Consider the following 22,512-nt stretch of genomic DNA (forward strand, 5'->3'; position numbering starts at 1 on the left):
GGGCACTACCTCTTACTATCCTGTCTCCTGTAGGGGGGGCACTACCTCTTACTATCCTGTCTCCTGTAGGGGGGGGCACTACCTCTTACTATCCTGTCTCCTGTAGGGGGGGCACTACCTCTTACTATCCTGTCTCCTGTAGGGGGGGGGCACTACCTCTTACTATCCTGTCTCCTGTAGGGGGGGGCACTACCTCTTACTATCCTGTCTCCTGTAGGGGGGGCACTACCTCTTACTATCCTGTCTCCTGTAGGGGGGGGCACTACCTCTTACTATCCTGTCTCCTGTAGGGGGGGGCACTACCTCTTACTATCCTGTCTCCTGTAGAGGGGGGGCACTACCTCTTACTATCCTGTCTCCTGTAGGGGGGGGGCACTACCTCTTACTATCCTGTCTCCTGTAGGGGGGGCACTACCTCTTACTATCCTGTCTCCTGTAGAGGGGGGGCACTACCTCTTACTATCCTGTCTCCTGTGGGGGGGGGGCACTACCTCTTACTATCCTGTCTCCTGTAGAGGGGGGGGCACTACCTCTTACTATCCTGTCTCCTGTAGGGGGGGGGCACTACCTCTTACTATCCTGTCTCCTGTAGGGGGGGCACTACCTCTTACTATCCTGTCTCCTGTAGGGGGGGCACTACCTCTTACTATCCTGTCTCCTGTAGGGGGGGCACTACCTCTTACTATCCTGTCTCCTGTAGAGGGGGGGCACTACCTCTTACTATCCTGTCTCCTGTAGGGGGGGCACTACCTCTTACTATCCTGTCTCCTGTGGGGGGGGCACTACCTCTTACTATCCTGTCTCCTGTAGGGGGGGGGCACTACCTCTTACTATCCTGTCTCCTGTGGGGGGGGGCACTACCTCTTACTATCCTGTCTCCTGTAGGGGGGGGCACTACCTCTTACTATCCTGTCTCCTGTAGGGGGGGGCACTACCTCTTACTATCCTGTCTCCTGTGGGGGGGGCACTACCTCTTACTATCCTGTCTCCTGTAGGGGGGGGCACTACCTCTTACTATCCTGTCTCCTGTAGGGGGGGGCACTACCTCTTACTATCCTGTCTCCTGTGGGGGGGCACTACCTCTTACTATCCTGTCTCCTGTAGGGGGGGGGCACTACCTCTTACTATCCTGTCTCCTGTAGGGGGGGGGCACTACCTCTTACTATCCTGTCTCCTGTGGGGGGGGCACTACCTCTTACTATCCTGTCTCCTGTAGGGGGGGGCACTACCTCTTACTATCCTGTCTCCTGTAGGGGGGGCACTACCTCTTACTATCCTGTCTCCTGTAGGGGGGGACACTACCTCTTACTATCCTGTCTCCTGTAGGGGGGGGCACTACCTCTTACTATCCTGTCTCCTGTAGGGGGGCACTACCTCTTACTATCCTGTCTCCTGTAGGGGGGGCACTACCTCTTACTATCCTGTCTCCTGTAGGGGGGGGCACTACCTCTTACTATCCTGTCTCCTGTGGGGGGGCCACTACCTCTTACTATCCTGTCTCCTGTAGGGGGGGGCACTACCTCTTACTATCCTGTCTCCTGTAGGGGGGGGCACTACCTCTTACTATCCTGTCTCCTGTGGGGGGGGCACTACCTCTTACTATCCTGTCTCCTGTAGGGGGGGGCACTACCTCTTACTATCCTGTCTCCTGTAGGGGGGGGCACTACCTCTTACTATCCTGTCTCCTGTGGGGGGCGCACTACCTCTTACTATCCTGTCTCCTGTAGGGGGGGGGCACTACCTCTTACTATCCTGTCTCCTGTAGAGGGGGGCACTACCTCTTACTATCCTGTCTCCTGTAGGGGGGGGGCCCTACCTCTTACTATCCTGTCTCCTGTGGGGGGGCACTACCTCTTACTATCCTGTCTCCTGTAGGGGGGGCACTACCTCTTACTATCCTGTCTCCTGTAGGGGGGGCACTACCTCTTACTATCCTGTCTCCTGTAGAGGGGGGGCACTACCTCTTACTATCCTGTCTCCTGTGGGGGGGGCACTACCTCTTACTATCCTGTCTCCTGTAGGGGGGGGCACTACCTCTTACTATCCTGTCTCCTGTAGGGGGGGGGGGCACTACCTCTTACTATCCTGTCTCCTGTAGGGGGGGCACTACCTCTTACTATCCTGTCTCCTGTAGAGGGGGCACTACCTCTTACTCTCCTGTCTCCTGTAGAGGGGGGGACACTACCTCTTACTATCCTGTCTCCTGTGGGGGGGCACTACCTCTTACTATCCTGTCTCCTGTAGGGGGGGGCACTACCTCTTACTATCCTGTCTCCTGTGGGGGGGCACTACCTCTTACTATCCTGTCTCCTGTAGGGGGGGGCACTACCTCTTACTATCCTGTCTCCTGTGGGGGGACGACTACCTCTTACTATCCTGTCTCCTGTAGAGGGGGGGGCACTACCTCTTACTATCCTGTCTCCTGTAGAGGGGGGGGCACTACCCCTTACTAACCTGTCTCCTGTAGGGGGGGCACTACCTCTTACTAACCTGTCTCCTGTAGAGGGGGGGGGCACTACCTCTTACTATCCTGTCTCCTGTAGAGGGGGGGCACTACCTCTTACTATCCTGTCTCCTGTAGGGGGGGGGGGTACTACCTCTTACTATCCTGTCTCCTGTAGAGGGGAGGGGGGCACTACCTCTTACTATCCTGTCTCCTGTGGGGGGGGCACTACCTCTTACTATCCTGTCTCCTGTAGGGGGGGACACTACCTCTTACTATCCTGTCTCCTGTAGGAGGGGGCACTACCTCTTACTATCCTGTCTCCTGTAGGGGGGGCACTACCTCTTACTATCCTGTCTCCTGTAGGGGGGGCACTACCTCTTACTAGCCTGTCTCCTGTAGGGGGGGGCACTACCTCTTACTATCCTGTCTCCTGTAGGGGGGGACACTACCTCTTACTATCCTGTCTCCTGTAGGGGGGGCACTACCTCTTACTAACCTGTCTCCTGTAGGGGGGGGCACTACCTCTTACTATCCTGTCTCCTGTAGGGGGGGTACTACCTCTTACTATCCTGTCTCCTGTGGGGGGCACTACCTCTTACTATCCTATCTCCTGTAGGGGGGGACACTACCTCTTACTATCCTGTCTCCTGTAGGGGGGGGGGCACTACCTCTTACTATCCTGTCTCCTGTAGGGGGGGGCACTACCTCTTACTATCCTGTCTCCTGTAGGGGGGGCACTACCTCTTACTATCCTGTCTCCTGTAGGGGGGGGCACTACCTCTTACTATCCTGTCTCCTGTAGAGGGGGGGACACTACCTCTTACTATCCTGTCTCCTGTAGGGGGGGCACTACCTCTTACTATCCTGTCTCCTGTAGGGGGGGCACTACCTCTTACTATCCTCTCCTGTAGGGGGGGACACTACCTCTTACTATCCTGTCTCCTGTAGAGGGGGGCACTACCTCTTACTATCCTGTCTCCTGTAGAGGGGGGGCACTACCTCTTACTAACCTGTCTCCTGTAGGGGGGGGGCACTACCTCTTACTATCCTGTCTCCTGTAGGGGGGCACTACCTCTTACTATCCTGTCTCCTGTAGGGGGGGACACTACCTCTTACTATCCTGTCTCCTGTAGAGGGGGGGCACTACCTCTTACTAACCTGTCTCCTGTAGGGGGGCACTACCTCTTACTATCCTGTCTCCTGTAGGGGGGACACTACCTCTTACTATCCTGTCTCCTGTGGGGGGGGGTACTACCTCTTACTAACCTGTCTCCTGTGGGGGGGGCACTACCTCTTACTATCCTGTCTCCTGTAGAGGGGGGGCACTACCTCTTACTATCCTGTCTCCTGTAGAGGGGGGACACTACCTCTTACTATCCTGTCTCCTGTAGAGGGGGGGCACTACCTCTTACTAGCCTGTCTCCTGTAGGGGGGGACACTACCTCTTACTATCCTGTCTCCTGTAGAGGGGGGACACTACCTCTTACTATCCTGTCTCCTGTAGAGGGGGGGACACTACCTCTGACTAACCTGTCTCCTGTAGGGGGAGTAGTCTGGAGCCAAACACAGGCACCACATCCACCCCCTGACCCCACATTGCCCCCACCCCTCCCCCAAAAAGCCCCTTCTCTCTGATCATTCACAGGTACAATAGAGTCCAAACACAGGGAGTTTCCCATGGTGCATAGAGCCCCTGTCCTATTTAAGTGGTGGAGGAATCGCCCCTGCAGAACGCACTAGGAAGCCCTTTGTTTTCTATTTTCTTATGAGGTTGGAGGGTGATGGGGGTAGGGGGGGCAGGTGAGGGGGTGGTGGTGACACAATGACTTGTGACTTGACATGGGGCTTGTCCCAAATTGCAGCTTTTCCCCTATGTAGTGCATTACTTTTGACAAGTTATCCACTACATAGGGAATAGGGTTATCCACTACATAGAGAATAGGGTTATCCACTACATAGGGAATAGGGTTATCCACTACATAGGGAATAGGGTTATCCACTACATAGAGAATAGGGTTATCCACTACATAGAGAATAGGGTTATCCACTACATAGGGAATAAGGTTATCCACTACATAGGGAATAGGGTTATCCACTACATAGGGAATAAGGTTATCCACTACATAGGGGATAGGGTTATCCACTACATAGGGAATAGGGTTATCCACTACATAGGGGATAGGGTTATCCACTACATAGGGAATAGGGTTATCCACTACATAGGGAATAGGGTTATTCACTACATAGGGAATAGGGTTAACCACTACATAGGGAATAGGGTTCCCCAATACATGGGGAATAGGGTTATCCACTACATAGGGAATAGGGTTAACCACTACATAGGGAATAGGGTTATCCACTTCATAGGGAATAGGGTTATCCACTACATAGGGAATAGGGTTATCCACTACATAGGGAATAGGGTTCCCCACTACATGGGGAATATGGTTATCCACTACATAGGGAATAGGGTGCTATTTGAGACGTAGGGAATAGGGTTATCCCCTACATAGGGAATAGGGTGCTATTTGAGACGTAGCCTTGACTTACCGCCAGCGATGGAACCCAGTCCAAACCTGTAAGCGGACTCTGCTACCTGGATGAGAACAGAGCGGGACGGGTCCCCACCAGTCAGCTGAAAAAGAGTGACACAACAGAGAGAGGGGGAGAAATGGGGAGAGAGAGAGAGAAGAGATGGTGAGAGAGAGAGAGAGAGAGAGAGAGAGAAAGAGAGAGAAAAGTTAAATACCACAGTGTGCCATCACAGCATCAAAATTTGTGACCTGTCGCCACAAAATAAGGCAACCAGTGAAGAACAAACACCATTGTAAATACAACCCATATTTATGTTTATTTATTTTCCCTTTTGTACTTTAACTATTTGCACATCGTTACAACACTGTATTTAGACATAATATGACATTTGAAATGTCTTTGTTCTTTTGGAACTTCTGTGAGTGTCATGTTTACTGTTCATTTTTTATTGTTTATTTCACTTTTGTATATTATCTCTTTCCCTAGCTTTGGCAATGTAAACATATGTTTCCCATGCCAATACAGCCCCTTGAATTGAATTGAAAAGAGAGAGCGAAAACAGAGAGAAAAAAGAGAGAAAGAGATATCAGACAAGCCATAACATCCCATGTTTAAATCAGAAGTCAGACCTTGTAGTTGAGCCCTGAAGGCGTCAGCATGCTTCAGTTCGGCTGGCGCTTAGCCTAACCGAACGAGTGTGCTCGCAGCCTCCCCTTAAAAGACCTTCAATTGAAAAATGTGAAAATATCGGCAATAGTATGGTTTGTCCATTTTGAGATACCGTAGCCATTATGCCCTTCTTCAAAATAGTCAGAATTTAGATAACAAGAAATCTGTTATTCATTTTTAATTTTTTTTACAAAGGAGATCTTAGTCGCGGCATTTTATATTTATGTAAGAAGTTTGGCGCAGTATTTCTCAATAAAGTAAATTGCATAAAAATGACTCGCCACTCATTGAATGACAACAAAGACTTTATTGAGGAATCCCCACTGTTGACCAATCACCGAAGAACTTTGGCTTGCCTCCAGTAAAAAGGTTGGTGTGCCCAAACCCTGACCGAAGTCCAAAACAAACAAAAACATCACAAAATGTTGTCATAATATATGCACAAACTCTTCCGAACTGTTTCAGCTAGGAAGCACGCGGATGCCTTTAGCCCCATCTTTTTGGCTAGGAAGCACGCGGATGCCTTTAGCCCCATCTTTTCGGCTAGGAAGCACGTGGATGCCTTTAGCCCCATCTTTTCGGCTAGGAAGCACGCGGATGCCTTTAGCCCCATCTTTTCGGCTAGGAAGCACGCGGATGCCTTTAGCCCCATCTTTTCGGCTAGGAAGCACGCGGATGCCTTTAGCCCCATCTTGATTCCCACAGAGTAACAAGAGCAGTACACTATCTCATTTCCCATTATAAAGCTCATTTATATTCAGTCCTACATCAATTCAGATAAGACAGTTTACATGCGTCATTAGAATCACTTAAATGCCTATATTTCATCTGTCATTTAGAAAAGGTTAAAGATTTTAAGTGTTACGTTGAGTTCACTTCAGGGAATCACGATGCTGAATAAAACACTGTTGTCTATTCTGTGTCATGAGTCATGACATGATTAGACAACATCACATGCTGTACTTAGTCATCTCATGTGACGCCACGAGATATTTCATTTCATTTTTATTATCTCTATAGGCTATATATTCACATTTATGATGGCATACAGTGATTAAATTAATTGCCCTCTAGCACCGATTCCCAACCATTTGAATGTTAAAACTCTCTTGAATTACAGAGATTCGTTTGAGAAACTCCAATCAGGCACAGAAGCATTGGGTAGGAAGTTAGTGGAACAAACCCAGAATCAGAAGCCTTGCTTCGATTGGCTGCCACCCCAGCCCCTGCCCATGCCATTGGCACACATCAGAGCACAAAACCAGCTGAGTGTTACTATTGCTGTTAGACAGTGATAGCCAGCAAGATCACCAAGCATTCTGCTCCACATTCCCAGCCGGGGGTACCTGTCGCCTGGCCGGACCTGCCCAGCCCTCATCCCTTATCCCTGGGTAAAGGAGGTGGAGAGGTGGGCCCCTCTATGGTGGAGAGGTGGGCCCCTCTATGGTGGAGAGGTGGGCCCCTCTATGGAACAGGTCCACCTGTCAGGAACTATCTGAGCCCCTGACCCCCCCTCTGTCGGCCCCTAATGCCCCTAGAAGACCCCCCTTCCTTTCCCTCCTCCCTCCCTGTTTCTCTGAGTCACAGCCAGGGGAGTAGGGGATCGAGAGGGGCAGAGAGGAGGGGTGGAGGTTGGAGGTTCAGAGGGAGAGCTGGCCTGCAGCCCGCGGAGGCCAGACCACAGCCCAAAGAGGCTCATTGTGGTTGGACTGGCGGCTCTAACCAGGGCCCCTGCTCCAGTCCGGCCTGGAGCCTAGTCTGGCTACAGTCAGGGGAAGGGGAGGAAATCACCCCGCAACGCCGCGCTGTCTCACTCTGCAGACCAGGCAGCAGAGCTTCTAACAGGAGGAAAACAACAAACCTCCATCCAACTTCTTTTTTCTTGACCTTTTGTTTCTTCCTCAGCTGTTTTGTTTCAAACCCCTTCACTCAGTCATTTCTCATTTCCCCCCTCAGTATATTTGAGATACAGTGCATTCAGAAAATATTCACACCCCTTGACTTTTCCGACATTTTGTTGTGTTACAGCCTGAATTTAAAATGGATTAAATATACATTTTGTGCCACTAATACCTGACAATGTCAAAGTGGATTTTTATATATTTCTTTTTACATTTTTAATTAATAAACAATTAAAGCTGCAATGTCTAGAGTCAATAAGTATTCAACCCCTTTGTTATGGCCATCCTAAATAGGTTCAGGAGTATAAATTAGCTAAAAAAAGTCACATAACACAGTTGAAGTCGGAAGTTTACATACACATTTGCCAAATACATTTAAACTCAGTTTTTCGGTTAGGACATCTACTTTGTGCATGACACAAGTCATTTTTCCAACAATTGTTTACAGACAGATTATTTCACTTATATTTCACTGTATCACAATTCCAGTGGGTCAGAAGTTTACATACACTAAGTTGACTGTGCCTTTAAACTGTTTGGAAAATTCCAGAAAATGATGCCTCGCAAAGAAGGTCACCTATTGGTAGACGGGTAAATATAAAAAAAGCAGAAACTGAATGTATCTTTGAGCATGGTGAAGTTATTAATTACGCTTTGGATGGGGTATCAAAACACCCAGTCACTACAAAGTTAAAGGCATCCTTCCTAACTCAGTTGCCAGAGAGGAAGAAAACTGCTCAGGGATTTCACCACAACAGTTACACAGTTTAATGGCTGTGATAGGAGAAAACTGATGATGGATCAACAACATTGTACATATAGTTACTCCACAACACTAACCTAAATGACAGAGTGAAACGTTTTGACAGAATAAAAATATTCCAAAACATGCATCCTGTCTGCAATTAGGCACTAAAGTAATACTGCAAAAAAAATTGAAAATACATTTACTTTTTGTCCTGAATACAAAGTATTATGTTTGGGGCAAATCCAATATAACACATCACTGAGTACTACTCTTGTCACGACTTCCACCGAAGGTGGTTCCTCTCCCTGTTCGGGCGGCGCTCGGCGGTTGGCGTCGCCGGCCTACTAGCCATCACCGATCCTTTTTTCCTTTTCCGTTTGTTTTGTCTGTGGTTCTTTCACACCTGGTTTCATTTGCCTTAATTTCTGTGTGTATAATTACCCCTGTTGCCTGCCTAGGTTTGTGCGGGATTATTTATTGTGATGTTGCTCGTTAAGGGCGTTTATTTTGGTATTGTACCTGACCTGTATGTTTGTGGACTTGCCTATTAAATAATGCATCTCGGACATCTCTGCTCTCCTGCGCTTGACTCCTTCACCTTCACCTACCTCTAAACACAAGCCGTCATAACTCTTCATATTTTCAAGTATGGTAGTGGCTGCATCATGTTATGGATATACTCGTCATCGGCAAGGACTAGGGAGTTATTGGGGGGATAAAAAGAAATAGGAATAGAACTAAGCACAGGCAAAATCCTAGAGGAAAACCTAGTTGTCTGCTTTTCAATTGACTCTGGGAGACAAATTCACCTTTCAGCAGGACAATAACCTAAAACTCAAGCCCAAATATACACTGAGTACACCAAACATTAAGAACATCTTCCTAATATTGAGTTGCACGCCCAACCCCCCTTTTGCCCTCAGACCAGGGCATGGACTTTACAAGTTTTCGAAAGCATTCCACAGGGATGCTGGCCCAGGTTGAATCCAGTGCTTTTCACAGTTGTGTCAAGTTGGCTGGATGTCCTTTGGGTGGTGCACCATTCTTGATACACACGGGAAACTGTTGAGCGTGAATAAACAGCAGTTTTGCAGTTCTTGATACTCAAACCAGTGCGCCTGGCACCTACAACCATACCCCGTTCAAAGGCACTTAAATCTTTTGTCTTGCCCATTTGTATTTGTATGTATTATGGATCCCCATTAGCTGTTGCCAAGGCAGCAGCTACTCTTCCTGGGGCCCGGCAAAATTAAGGGAGTTATACAATTTTAAAAACATTACAATACAAATTTCACAACACATTAAGGGTGTGCCCTAAAGCCCCTACTCTACTACCACATATCTACAACACAACATCCATGTGTACGTGTGTGTAGGGTGCGTATGTTATCGCGTGTGTATGCATGTATCTGTGCCTGTGTTTGTGTCTCTTCACAGTCCCTGCTGTTCCATAAGCTGTACCCTAACCCTAACCCTAGTGTTCCAAGTAGTCATGGCTCTAGGTAGTACTGTGCGCCTCCCATAGTCTGTTCTGGACTTGGGGGCTGTGAAGAGACATTTGGTGGCATGTCTTGTGGGGTATGCATGGGTGTCCGAGCTGTGTGCCAATAGTTCAAACAGACAGCTCGGTGCATTCAACATGTCAATACCTCTTACAAATACAAGTAGTGATGAAGTCAATCTCTCCCCCACTTTGAGCCAGGAGAGATTGACATGGATATTATTAATGTTAGCTCTCTGTGTACATCCAAGGGCCAACCGTGCTGCCCTGTTCTGAGCCAATTGCAATTTTCCTAAGTCCCTCTTTGTGCCACCTGACCACACGACTGAACAGTAGTCCAGGTGCGACAAAACTAGGGCCTGTAGGACTTGCCTTCTTGATAGTGCTGTTACGAACGCAGAGCAGCAATTTATTGTGGACAGACTTCTCCCCATCTTAGCTACTTTTGTATGAATATGTTTTGACCATGACAGTTTACAATCCAGTGTTACTCCGAACAGTGTAGTCACCTCAACTTGCTCAATTTCCACATTATTCATTACAAGATTTAGTTGAGGTTTAGGGTTAAGTGAATGCTTTGTCCCAAATACAATGCTTTTAGTTTTTGAAATATTTAGGACCAACTTATTCCTTGCCGCCCATTCTGAAACTAACTGCAGCGCTTTGTCAAGTGTTGCAGTCATTTGAGTCGCTGTAGTAGCTGATGTGTATTGTGTTGAGTCATCCACATACATAGACACAATGGCTTTATGCAAAGCCAGTGGCATGTCGTTAGTAAAGGTTTTAAGTAAGGGGCCTAGACAGCTGCCCTGGGGAATTCCTGATTCTACCTGGATTATGTTCAAAATCAAATCAAATCAAATTGTATTTGTCACATGCGCTGAATACAACAGGTGTAGACCTTACAGTGAAATGCTTACTTACAAGCCCTTAACCAACAATTCAGTTTTAAGAAAATACCCCCCAAAAAGTAGGAGATAAGAAAAACAAATATTTAAAGAGCAGCAGTAAATAACAATAGCGGGGCTATATACAGGGGGTACCGGTACAGAGTCAATGTGTGGGGGCACCGGTGTCGAGGTAATTGAGGTAATATGTACATGTAGGTAGAGTTATTAAAGTGACTATGCATAGATCATAACAGAGAGTAGCAGCAGTGTAGAGAGGAGGGGGGGGCAATGCAAATAGTCTGGGTAACCAGTTGATTAGATGGTCAAGAGTCTTATGGCTTGGGGGCAGAAGCTGTTTAGAACCTTCTTGGACCTAGACTTGGCACTCCGGTACCGCTTGCTATGCGGTAGCAGAGAGAACAGTCTATAACTAGGGTGGCTGGAGTCTTTGACAATTTTTAGGGCCTTCCTCTGACACCGCCTGGTATTGAGGTCCTGGAAGGCAGGAAGCTTGGCCCCGGTGATGTACTGGGCCGTACGCACTACCCTCTGTAGTGCCTTGCGGTCGGAGGCTGAGCAGTTGTGACTGTCTTGGTGTGCTTGGACCATGTTAGTTTGTTAGTGATGTGGATACCAAGGAACTTGAAGCTCTCAACCTGCTCCACAATGGCCCCGTTGATGAGAATGGGGGCGTGCTAGGTCCTCCTTTTCCTGTAGTCCACAATCACCTCCTTTGTCTTGATCACGTGGAGTGGGAGGTTGTTGTCCTGGCACCACACGGCCAGGTCTCTGACCTCCTCCCGATAGGCTGTCTCATTGTTGTCGGTGATCAGCCCTACCACTGTTGTGTCATCGACAAACTTAATGATGGTGTTGGAGTCGTGCCTGGCCGTGGAGTCATGAGTGAACAGAGAGTACAGGAGGGGACTGAGCATGCACCCCTGAGGGGCCCCTGTGTTGAGGATCAGAGTGGCGGATGTGTTGTTACCTACCCTTACCACCTGGGGGTGGCCCATCAGTAAGTCCAGGATCTAGTTGCAGAGGGAGGTGTTAAGTCCCAGGGTCCTTAGCTTAGTGATGAGCTTTGAGGGCACTATGGTGTTGAATGCTGAGCTGTAGTCAATGAATAGCATTCTCACATAGGTGTTCCTTTTGTCCAGGTATGAAAGTGCAGTGTGGAGTGCAATAGAGATTGCATCATCTGTGGATCTGTTGGGGTGGTATGCAAATTGGAGTGGGTCTAGGGTTTCTGTGATAATGGTGTTGATGTGAGCCATGTCCAGCCTTTCAAAGCATTTCTTGGCTACAGACGTGAGTGCTACGGGTCGGTAGTCATTTAGGCAGGTTACCTTAGTGTTCTTGGGGACAGGGACTATGGTGGTCTGCTTGAAACATGTTGGTTTTACAGACTCGGTCAGGGAGCGGTTGAAAATGTCAGTGAAGACACTTGCCAGTTGGTCAGCGCATGCTCAGAGTACACGTCCTGGTAATCCGTCTGGACCTGCAGCCTTGTGAATGTTGACCTGTTTAAAGGTCTAACTCACATTGGCTGCGGAGAGCGTGATCACACAGTCGTCTGGAACAGCTGATGCTCTCATGCATGTTTCAGTGTTACTTGCCTCGAAGCGAGCATAGAAGTTATTTAACTCGTCTGGTAGGCTCGTGTCACTGGGCAGCTCTCGGCTGTGCTTCCCTTTGTAGTCTGTAATAGTGTAGTACGATTCGATCTTAGTCCTGTACTAACGCTTTGCCTGTTTGATGGTTCGTCGGAGGGCATAGCGAGATTTCTTATAAGCTTCCGGGTTAGAGTCCCACTCCTTGAAAGCAGGCAGCTCTACCCTTTAGCTCAGTGCGAATGTTGCCTGTAATCCATGGCTTATGTTTGGGGTATGTACGTACAGTCACTGTGGAGACGACGTGATCGATGCACTTGTTGATGAAGCCAGTGACTGATGTGGTGTACTCCTCAATGCCATTGGAGGAATCCCGGAACATATTCCAGTCTGTGCTAGCAAAACAGTCCTGTAGTTTAGCGTATGCTTCATCTGACCACTTTTTTATAGACTGAGTCACTGAGGCTTCCTGCTTTCATTTTTGCTTGTAAGCAGGAATCAGGAGGATATAATTATGGTCAAATTTGCCAAATGGAGGGCGAGGGAGAGCTTTGTACGCATCTCTGTGTGTGGAGTAAAGGTGGTCTAGAGTTTTTTTCCCTCTGATTGCACATTTAACATGTTGATAGAAATTAGGTAGAACTGATTTAAGTTTCCCTGCATTAAAGTCTCCGGCCACTAGGAGCGCCGCCTCTGGGTGAGCGGTTTCCTGTTTGCTTATTTCCTTATACAGCAGACTGAGTGCGGTCTTAGTGCCAGCACCCGTCTGTGGTGGTAAATAAACAGCCACGAAAAGTATAGCTGAGAACTCTCTTGGCAAGTAGTGTGGTCTGCATTTTATCACAAGATACTCTCCTTCAGGCGAGCAAAATCTAGAGACTTCCTTAGATTTTGTGCACCAGCTGTTGTTTACAAATATGCACAGACCGCCCCTCCTCATCTTACTGTGCTGTTCTATCTTGCCGGTGCAGCGTATATCCCGCTAGCTGAATATCCATGTCATCATTCAGCCACGATTCCGTGAAACATAAGATATTACCGTTTTTTATCCACATTATAGTAGGGGGTGTAAAGCCATAACACACGTTTTTCCAGCAACAGACTATGATCGATAATGTCAAAAGCCGCACTGAAGTCTAACAAAACTTATGAATGGCACAAATACACAATCCATGTCTCAATGCTTAGAAATCCTTCTTTAACTTGTCTTCTTCCCTTGCTCTACACTGATTAAAGTGGATTTAACAAGTGACATCAATGAAGTCTAACAAAACCCTATGAATGGCACACATACACAATCCATGTCTCAAGGCTTAAAAATCCTTCTTTAACCTGTCTCCTCCCCTTCATCTACACTGATTGAAGTGCATTTAACAAGTGACATCAATAAGGGATCATAACATTTACCTGGATTCACCTGGTCAGTCTATGTAATGGAAAGAGCAGGTGTTCTTAATGTTTTGTATACTCAGTGTACACTGGAGTTGCTTACCAAGACGGCATTGAATGTTCCTGAGTGGCCTAGTTACAGTTTTAAATTAAATCGTCTTGAAAATCTAGGCAAGACTTGAAAATGGCTGTCCAGCAATGATCTACAACAAACTTGACAGAGCTTGAAGACTTAAAAATAAACTAATACGACCAAATACTGTACAATCAAGGTGTGCAAAGCTTCCAGGGACAGATTCCAATTTAGGAAATTACGCCTTTCTTATGCATGCCTTTCCTACGCACTTCTTAGTAGCTGGTATTCAGACTTACCTTATGCAGGTGCGCAACGGGCTTTGCAGGCGAGGTTACCTTGCGCACGCTGAATAAATGTAATTCAACCATTGAAAACGCTCCCACTTACTGGCCAACATATTTTCTCGTGGAGTTTTCATTCAATAGGGTTTTCAGTACCTTTATCTTAAGCCATACATTTAAAAAAGGTGTACCTTTAATTATAATTTTGCCGACAGAGTCAATAGAGCACATTGAGAGAAAGGGTTCAGAAAATAGGGATCAATGAAAGAATGCCATCTATGCATCTTCATCTCAGTTTCAGCACCAACTGGTAGATTTTAAACATCTTTTAGATTATTTAGGCACATTTTAGGGCTAGGAAAGTACGTATGAATGATTTAAAAAACTGTTTTGGAGAGCCTTTACGTACAAAATATATTGATGAATAAAAAAGACAGTGGTTTGATTCATTCTGAAAGTTGTCATATTCAAGTTAAAACCATGAAATATTGGAAGGTGGAAAAAGATGTACAATAGGGGTTGAACAGTAGTTCTATAGATCTACCCTAATCCTCACTAATCATGGAACTGTATGACAACGGTCCAGTCATCGTGAAGCATGCGCCAGGCTCCAGGTTTACCTGCTACTTGTCGTCTGAGTTCCATAATGATTCAACTAGGCTACATTATCCCAAATTAGCAGACGTAACAGAGGAAAGAAACGTTAACGGAATGGAATGATGCAAAATGTAAGCTACAAATTGTTTCAGCCCTATAGAAGCCTATAGCTTGGGTGTCCTAATTTCATCCAGGAAAATTGTGAGGGTACACAATTAAAATTCTTAAAAAACGGCACAGCTATTTATAGACTATTTCACTGTAGAAAAGGGACCGCAATACATGCCATGTTGATATGATTTTCAGTTTGCTTCCATATGGCTGGTTTCACATTCGTCTCCAGGAATCATAAGAAAAAATTATCTAAAACAATTGTTTGTGTATTTATTATTTACCCAAACGGATTAATAATTTACCTAGCTCTTATCAATAGTTCTTATTCATTTATAAATGATAGGTCATGGAGAATGCTGTTATTTCTATCTGAAAAAATGAAGTAGATGCTTTTTCCACTTGGAACCGGTAGGTTCGCCCGACCATACTCATGGTTTCCTCACGCATAAAGGCAGTGGAATTAAGTCAAGGTCAGAATATGGCTTATCTGTAGACACACCTCCACCAAACCTTCATTTCTGAGATCTCCACCCTAAACAAATAGTGGGTGAATAGCATGCTATTCTCATGCTTAAGTTCAAGGTCAGAATACGCACAGAGAGAAAACTGCATAAAAAGGGAATAACGTTCCATTTATGTGTGCTTAACTCAGGTCGCAATTGGGGCCTTAGAGACTTACCCAAAAGACTCACAGCTGTAATCGCTGCCAAAGGTGATTCTAACACGTATTGACTCACGGGGTTGAATACTTATCTAATCAAGATATATTAGTGTTTTATTTTTGAATTTTTCTTACACTTTGACATTACAGAGTATTTTGTGTTGATAAAAAAAAATACAAAAACAAAGTCCATTTTTATCCCAATTTGTAACACAACAAAATGTGGAAAAAGTCAAGGGGTGTGAATACTTTTTGAAGGCACTGTAACTTATTTAAACGGCTGGAGTTAGTCTTAAATTAGGGTTTAAAAAAATGTTTGACAAAGATACAGTATACTGTCATAGAGAGGTTTCTGATATTTAATTGTATTTCTTTCTCTGGAGAGATCCAATCAAAGACACACTTTTAGAAGTTGTGTTCTCCTTGGCATTTCGTTCAATGGCTGTCATTTGAGAATCTGACACAAACAGAGTAAGTGGGCTGGAAATCGGACTGGTATGTGGGGATTTAGAAAGATTAAATTTTTTCTTCAGTTTCTCATGTTTCATGTTGGATAAGTCTGTTCTAGTGTATTGCTCATATATATTCAGTAATGGAAGTAATCATAGAAATACCCAACATCACCAGTGAACTTAAAGGCTCTGACCATTACCAGGACATGTTTCTAGACTTCAGTTACAGAATAACTATGGCCGGGATTCAATCGAAGGTGCTCTATAGTGCAGGCCACTAAACAGCCGACAATGCACCTTTTAAAGGCATTTGCGCAGATCGCATTCATGGCAAACGCTGCGCATGTCGGCTCAACTGTAAATTACCTTTAAAAGTATGTTAATGTCCACAGCGCTATAGAGCTTTGAATTGAATCGCAGCCTATATCTCTCAAGCTGAAAAGGATGCTAAAACCATCAGCAAGTCTTCTTTTCTCTCATTTTTTCCTTCCTTCTTTCTCTCTTTCTTTTTTACCTGTCTCTGGACCTCCACCAGGTTGTATGGGAGGGCCCCTTCCTCTACTGGAGCAATCCTGTCAATGTCCACCAGACCAACACGGCTGGAAGAGAGGAGGAGAGAGGGGAAAGTTTCAAACGGTTCTACCATTTAAATGCTTCTGACTTTATCCTTCTGACCCGGGTAAGATAGATCATTGATATTCAACAATATCTCCCTCATTCTCTCTTTCCCTCGCTGCATCCAAACAAAACAAAAACATTTGTCCGTGATTCCGGGGACCTCTCCAACTCTGTGCGTGCGCTCCCCACGGTCCACATTACATCTCTGTGACGTTCCCAGATTTGGGAGCAGCTCAATCCCCTCCGATTATTGGTAACAATTATCTCCTGCATCTCCAATCAGAGGCTGGGGAGACTATTAAAGTATCCCATTGCCCAGAAATAATAATCAGGTGCTCAGAGAGGGCACAAATTACTGGCACTCTACGCCGCCGGTCGACCCTATGGAGCAAGATGCATGGGAACGTGAGCCGTGTACAGTTAGAAGAACCGCTGGCGTTCCGTGTGGACTCCCCTTCCCCTGTGTGTGTGTGTGTGTGTGTGTGTGTGTGTGTGTGTGTGTGTGTGTGTGTGTGTGTGTGTGTGTGTGTGTGTGTGTGTGTGTGTGTGTTTTTATATGCTCGTGTGTATGTGTCTCCTCTTCCTCAGACAAATGCTGAGTTTTGAAGGCTTATTTGAGTGAAAGGGGATTCAGAAGAGTCATGTCTGCCTCATTTGATCAGGCTGCAGTGAAAGCAGACATTTTGGAAGAAGAACGACCGGGTATGACGAGCTCCAGTGATCCAATGACAACCAAATGGATTAATGGGACAGGCTATTGAGACCCAATCAACTGAAAAGTAGTATTAACTACAACAGTACATGCTAATGTGGAAATACAATGAGGAATGGACTACACTATGCAGTATCAATGACTGTGGGAAAATGTTTCCCCTAATATGAAGCTTCATTCAATATTGCTGGAATTCAATGATTTAAAACTGAGGTTGAGAGGGCTTATCATGTATGATCTGTTTTGCATAATTATGTATCTTGAACGCAACTGTAATTAAGCTATTAAACTGAATAGGGCTATCTATTTGAGGCCTAGCCTTGTCATCTGTGTGTGTATGTGTGTGTGTGGGGGGGGGGGTGACTCACCCCCGGGACTCAGACAAGTCAGCCAGATGGAACAGGATGTCCACCTCCATCGGAGTCACCTGACCAAACCTCTGGGCCGCAATGATGAACTCCTCTGTTACAGGAGAGAAGGAGAGGAGAGGAGGAGACGAAGAGGAAAGGAGAGCAGAGGAGAGAAGAGGAAATGAGAGCAGAGGAGAGAAGAGGAAATGAGAGGAGAGGAAAGAAGAGGAGACAAAGAGGAGAGAAGAGGAGAGGAAATGAGAGGAGAGAAGAGGAGTGTGATGGATACTCCCACTTTATTTATCTTTGATTTATACAGGTGATCCCAGTTGAGAATAAAATCTCTCTTTCCCACATGTCCAACATCCTATACACAAATACAGTGTTTGAGATAATCCCCTTAAATTAGTTCCCACATTTATTTCCTGTTTACAAAGCCTCATTGAATTGACTTAATCTGTTGTTTAGACAGACAGACAGTGTACAGTAAGGGAAGTGTTAGGTACATAATGAACAGGTTGTTAACTGGGTTGGGTTGCATCCCAAATGGCATTCTATTTCCCTATTTAGTGCACTACTTTTGACCAGGGCCCAGGCTCTGGTCAACAATAGGGAATAAGGTGCCATTTGGAAAATAGAGAATAGGGTGGCATTTGGGACTCAGCCATGGCTGACTTACAGTGTGATTTCTATAGCTCCGGTATCTGGTATTGAGTGACCAGCTTATTCAAAGAGCAGTGTCCTGGCTGTGTCGTGACACACATAAACTCAGCAAAAAAAGACATTTCCTTTCACTGTCAACTGCCTTTATTTTCAACAAATTTAACATGTGTAAATATTTGTATGAACATAACAAGATTCAATAACTGAGACATAAACTGAACAAGTTCCACAGACATGTGACTAACAGAAATTGAATAATGTGTCCCTGAACAAAGGGGGGGGGTCAAAATCAAAAGTAACAATCAGTATCTGGTGTGGCCACCAGCTGCATTAAGTACTGTAGTGCATCTCCTCCTCATGGACTGCACCAGATTTGCCAGTTCTTGCTGTGAGATGTTACCCCACTCTTCCACCAAGGCACCTGCAAGATATTTCTGGGGGAATGGCCCTAGCCCTCACCCTCCGATCCAACAGGTCCCAGACGTGCTCAATGGGATTGAGATCCGGGCTCTTTGCTGGCCATGGCCGAGCACTGACATTCCTGTCTTGCAGGAAATCACACACAGAACGAGCATTATGGCTGGTGGCATTGTCATGCTGGAGGGTCATGTCAGGATGAGCCTGCAGGAAGGGTACCACATGAGGGAGGAGGATGTCTTCCCTGTAACGCACAGCGTTGAGATTGACTGAAATGACAACAAGCTCAGTCCGATGATGCTGTGACACACCACCCCAGACCATGACAGACCCTCCACCTCCAAATCGATCCCGCTCCAGAGTACAGGCCTCGGTATAACGCTCATTCCTTCAACGATAAACGCAAATCCGACCATCACCCCTGGTGAGACAAAACCGCAACTCGTCAGTGAAGAGCACTTTTTGGCAGTCCTGTCTGATCCAGCGACGGTGGGTTTGTGCCCACAGGCGACGTTGTTGCCGGTGATGTGTGGTGAGGACTAGCCTTACAACAGGCCTACAAGCCCTCAGTCCAGCCTCTCTCAGCCTATTGCGGACAGTCTGAGCACTGATGGAGGGATTGTGCGTTCCTGGTGTAACTCGGGCAGTTGTTGTTGCCATCCTGTACCTGTCCCGCAGGTGTGATGTTCGGATGTACCGATCCTGTGCAGGTGTTGTTACACGTGGTCTGCCACTGTGAGGACGATCAGCTGTCCGTCCTGTCTCCCTGTAGTGCTGTCTTAGGCGTCTCACAGTACGGACATTGCAGTTTATTGCCCTGGCCACATCTGCAGTTCTCATGCCTCCTTGCAGCATGCCTAAGGCACGTTCACACAGATGAGCAGGGACCCTGGGCATCTTTCTTTTGGTGTTCTTCAGAGTCAGTAGAAAGGCCTCTTTAGTGTCCTAAGTTTTCATAACTGGGACCTTAATTGCCTACCGTCTGTAAGCTGTTAGTGTCTTAACGACCGTTCCACAGGTGCATGTTCATTAATTGTTTATGGTTCATTGAACAAGCATGGGAAACAGTGTTTAAACCCTTTACAATGAAGATGTGTGAAGTTAGTTTGATTTTTACGAATTATCTTTGAAAGACCGTGTCCTGAAAAAGGGACGTTTCTTTTTTTGCTGTGTTTATATATTCAGTAGAGCAGAGATCAGATAGCTAGCTCTGTTTACTCCCAGACATCAACTCACTCTCAGTCTATATACAAAGATCATCTGACTGTCTATACACAAAGATCATCTGACAATCCATAAACAGATCATCTGACAGTCTATACACAAAGATCATCTGACAATCTATACACAAAGATCATCTGACTGTCTATACACAAATATCATCTGACAATCTATACACAAAGATCATCTGACTGTCTATACACAAAGATCATCTGACTGTCTATACACAAACATCATCTGACAATCTATACACAAAGATCATCTGACAGTCTATACACAAAGATCATCTGACTGTCTATACACAAAGATCATCTGACTGTCTATACACAAAGATCATCTGACTGTCTATACACAAAGATCATCTGACTGTCTATACACAAATATCATCTGACTGTCTATACACAAAGATCATCTGACAATCTATACACAAAGATCTACACTACCGTTCATAAGTTTGGGGTCACTTAGAAATGTCCTTGTTTTTGAAAGAAAAGCACATTTTTTGTCCATTAAAATAACATCAAATTGATCAGAAATACAGTGTAGACATTGTTAATGTTGTAAATGACTGTTGTAGCTGGAAACGGCTGATTTTTTTATGGAATATCTACATAGGCGTACAGAGGCCCATTATCAGCAACCATCTCTCCTGTGTTTCAATGGCATGTTGTTAGTTAATCCAAGTTTATCATTTTAAAAGGCTAATTGATCACTGAAAACTATTTTGCAATTATATTAGCACAGCTGAAAACTGTTGGTCTGATTAAAGAAGCAATAAAACTGGCCTTCTTTAGACTAGTTGAGTATCTGCAGCACAGGAAAAAAAAAAAATATGTATGAAATGTATGCATTCACTACTGTAAGTCGCTCTGGATAAGAGCGTCTGCTAAATGACTAAAATGTAAATGTAAATCAGCATTTGTGGGTTCGAATACAGGCTCAAAATGTCCAGTAAAAAAGTACTTTCTTCTGAAACTCGTCAGTCTAATATTGTTCCTGAGAAATTAAGGCTATTCCATGCGAGAAATTGCCAAGAAACTGAAGATCTCGTACAACACTGTGTACTACTCCCTTCACAGAACAGCGCACACTGTCTCTAACCAGAATAGAAAGAGGAGTGGGAGGCCCCAGTGCACAACTGAGCAAGAGGACAAGTACATTAGAGTGTCTAGTTTGAGAAACAGATGCCTGTAAGTCCTCAACTGGCAGCTTCATTAAATAGTACCCGCAAAACACCAGTCTCAACGTCAACAGTGAAGAGGCGACTCCAGGATGCTGGCCTTCTAGGCAGAGTTCCTCTGTCCAGTGTATGTGTTCTTTGCCCATCTTAATCTTTTCTTTTTATTGGCCAGTCTGAGATATGGCTTTTTCTTTGCAACTCTGCCTAGAAGGCCAGCATCCCGGAGTCGCCTCTTCACTGTTGACGTTGAGACTGGTGTTTTGCGGGACTCAGGACTCAGCATTTCCACATCACTGTAAGAGCACTTACAGTTGTCCGGGGCAGCTCTAGCAGGACAGAAATTTGACAAACTGAGTTGCTGGAAAGGTGGCATCTTATGACGGTGCCACGTTGAAAGTCTCCCAGCTCCTCAGTAAGGACATTCTACTGCCAATGTTTTTTTATGGAGATGGCATGGCTGTGTGCAATTTTTATACACCTGTCAGCAACAGGTGTTGCTGAATCCACTAATTTGAAGGGGTGTTCACATACTCTTGCATATATTGTGTATATTCCATGTAGCAGACCACAGAACGAGTTGCATTCATTTCATTGAAGTTAATGTTGTAATCAGCCCTACCCTAAGAAATGAGGGCGTGGGGGCGGTAACCACAGCGATGACGTTCCAAGCCAAAACAGTGGCCCCGCCTCACATACGGAATCAATCAGGCCGGTTGGTGGGGGTCACAGAGGGTGAGGGGGGGGGAGCGAGAGAGAGATGGAGACGTGGAGCTCTGCACGCACAGACCAGGTCCCAGTAGGGCCTAATGACTGTGGCTGGGGGGGCACCACAGCCCAGCCACGGCCACGCCACGGTGGGAACAGCCAAGGGAACTCAGGCCCACACCCCCGATAAGGCCCCGATAGCATCACACTCACATACCCAGAACCCAGAACCCCAGAGCCATGTGGTGGACTGACCTACTCAGCATCAAGAGAGAAAGAGAGAGAGAACCAAGCCTACAGTGCTCAGCTTATTCTAGACAGGGAGAGACATTAGTTCAACAACTGGTCTCTGAGGTAGAGAGGGAGGGAGAGAAATTATGTGAAGGGGGGCTGTTGAGCTAATTGATAACTCTGACTTAACACATGTTAACTGTCATTTTAATGTTTTTATTTTACCTTTATTTAACTAGGCAAGTTAGTTAAGAACAAATTCTTATTTTCAATGACGGCCTAGGAACAGTGGGTTAACTGCCTTGGACGGGCAGAACGACAGATTTTTTTACCATGCAACCTTTCGGTTACTAGTCCAACGCTCTAACCACTAGGCTACCTGCAGCCCCGTCATATCAAGTCAAATCATGACATATTGTGTATGTTTTTCCTTTCCTCTATGCTATTTGTGATTTGTGAAACAACTGTTAGTTTGGTCCTGGCCATTTACCCTCTAATGGTTTAGGGTAGAATTTGGGCAGGGTTAGCTGATCCTAGATCTG

General features: G+C 45.9%; 1 protein-coding gene across 1 annotated transcript in view; it reads right to left on the reverse strand.

The window, feature by feature from the left end:
* LOC106570470 (calcium-binding mitochondrial carrier protein Aralar2) overlaps positions 1 to 22,512 on the reverse strand; it is a 114,197-nt gene that overhangs the window by 53,417 nt on the left and 38,268 nt on the right. The window contains exons 8-10 of the mRNA XM_014142850.2: positions 17,572 to 17,665; positions 16,388 to 16,472; positions 4,997 to 5,081 (exon numbers count right to left, since the gene is read on the reverse strand). Of these exons, the coding sequence (XP_013998325.1) occupies positions 4,997 to 5,081; positions 16,388 to 16,472; positions 17,572 to 17,665 (264 nt within the window). The remainder of the gene's footprint in view (positions 1 to 4,996; positions 5,082 to 16,387; positions 16,473 to 17,571; positions 17,666 to 22,512) is intronic.

The sequence above is a fragment of the Salmo salar genome, chromosome ssa14 (genome assembly GCF_905237065.1).
Source record: "Salmo salar chromosome ssa14, Ssal_v3.1, whole genome shotgun sequence".
NCBI lineage: Eukaryota > Metazoa > Chordata > Actinopteri > Salmoniformes > Salmonidae > Salmo > Salmo salar.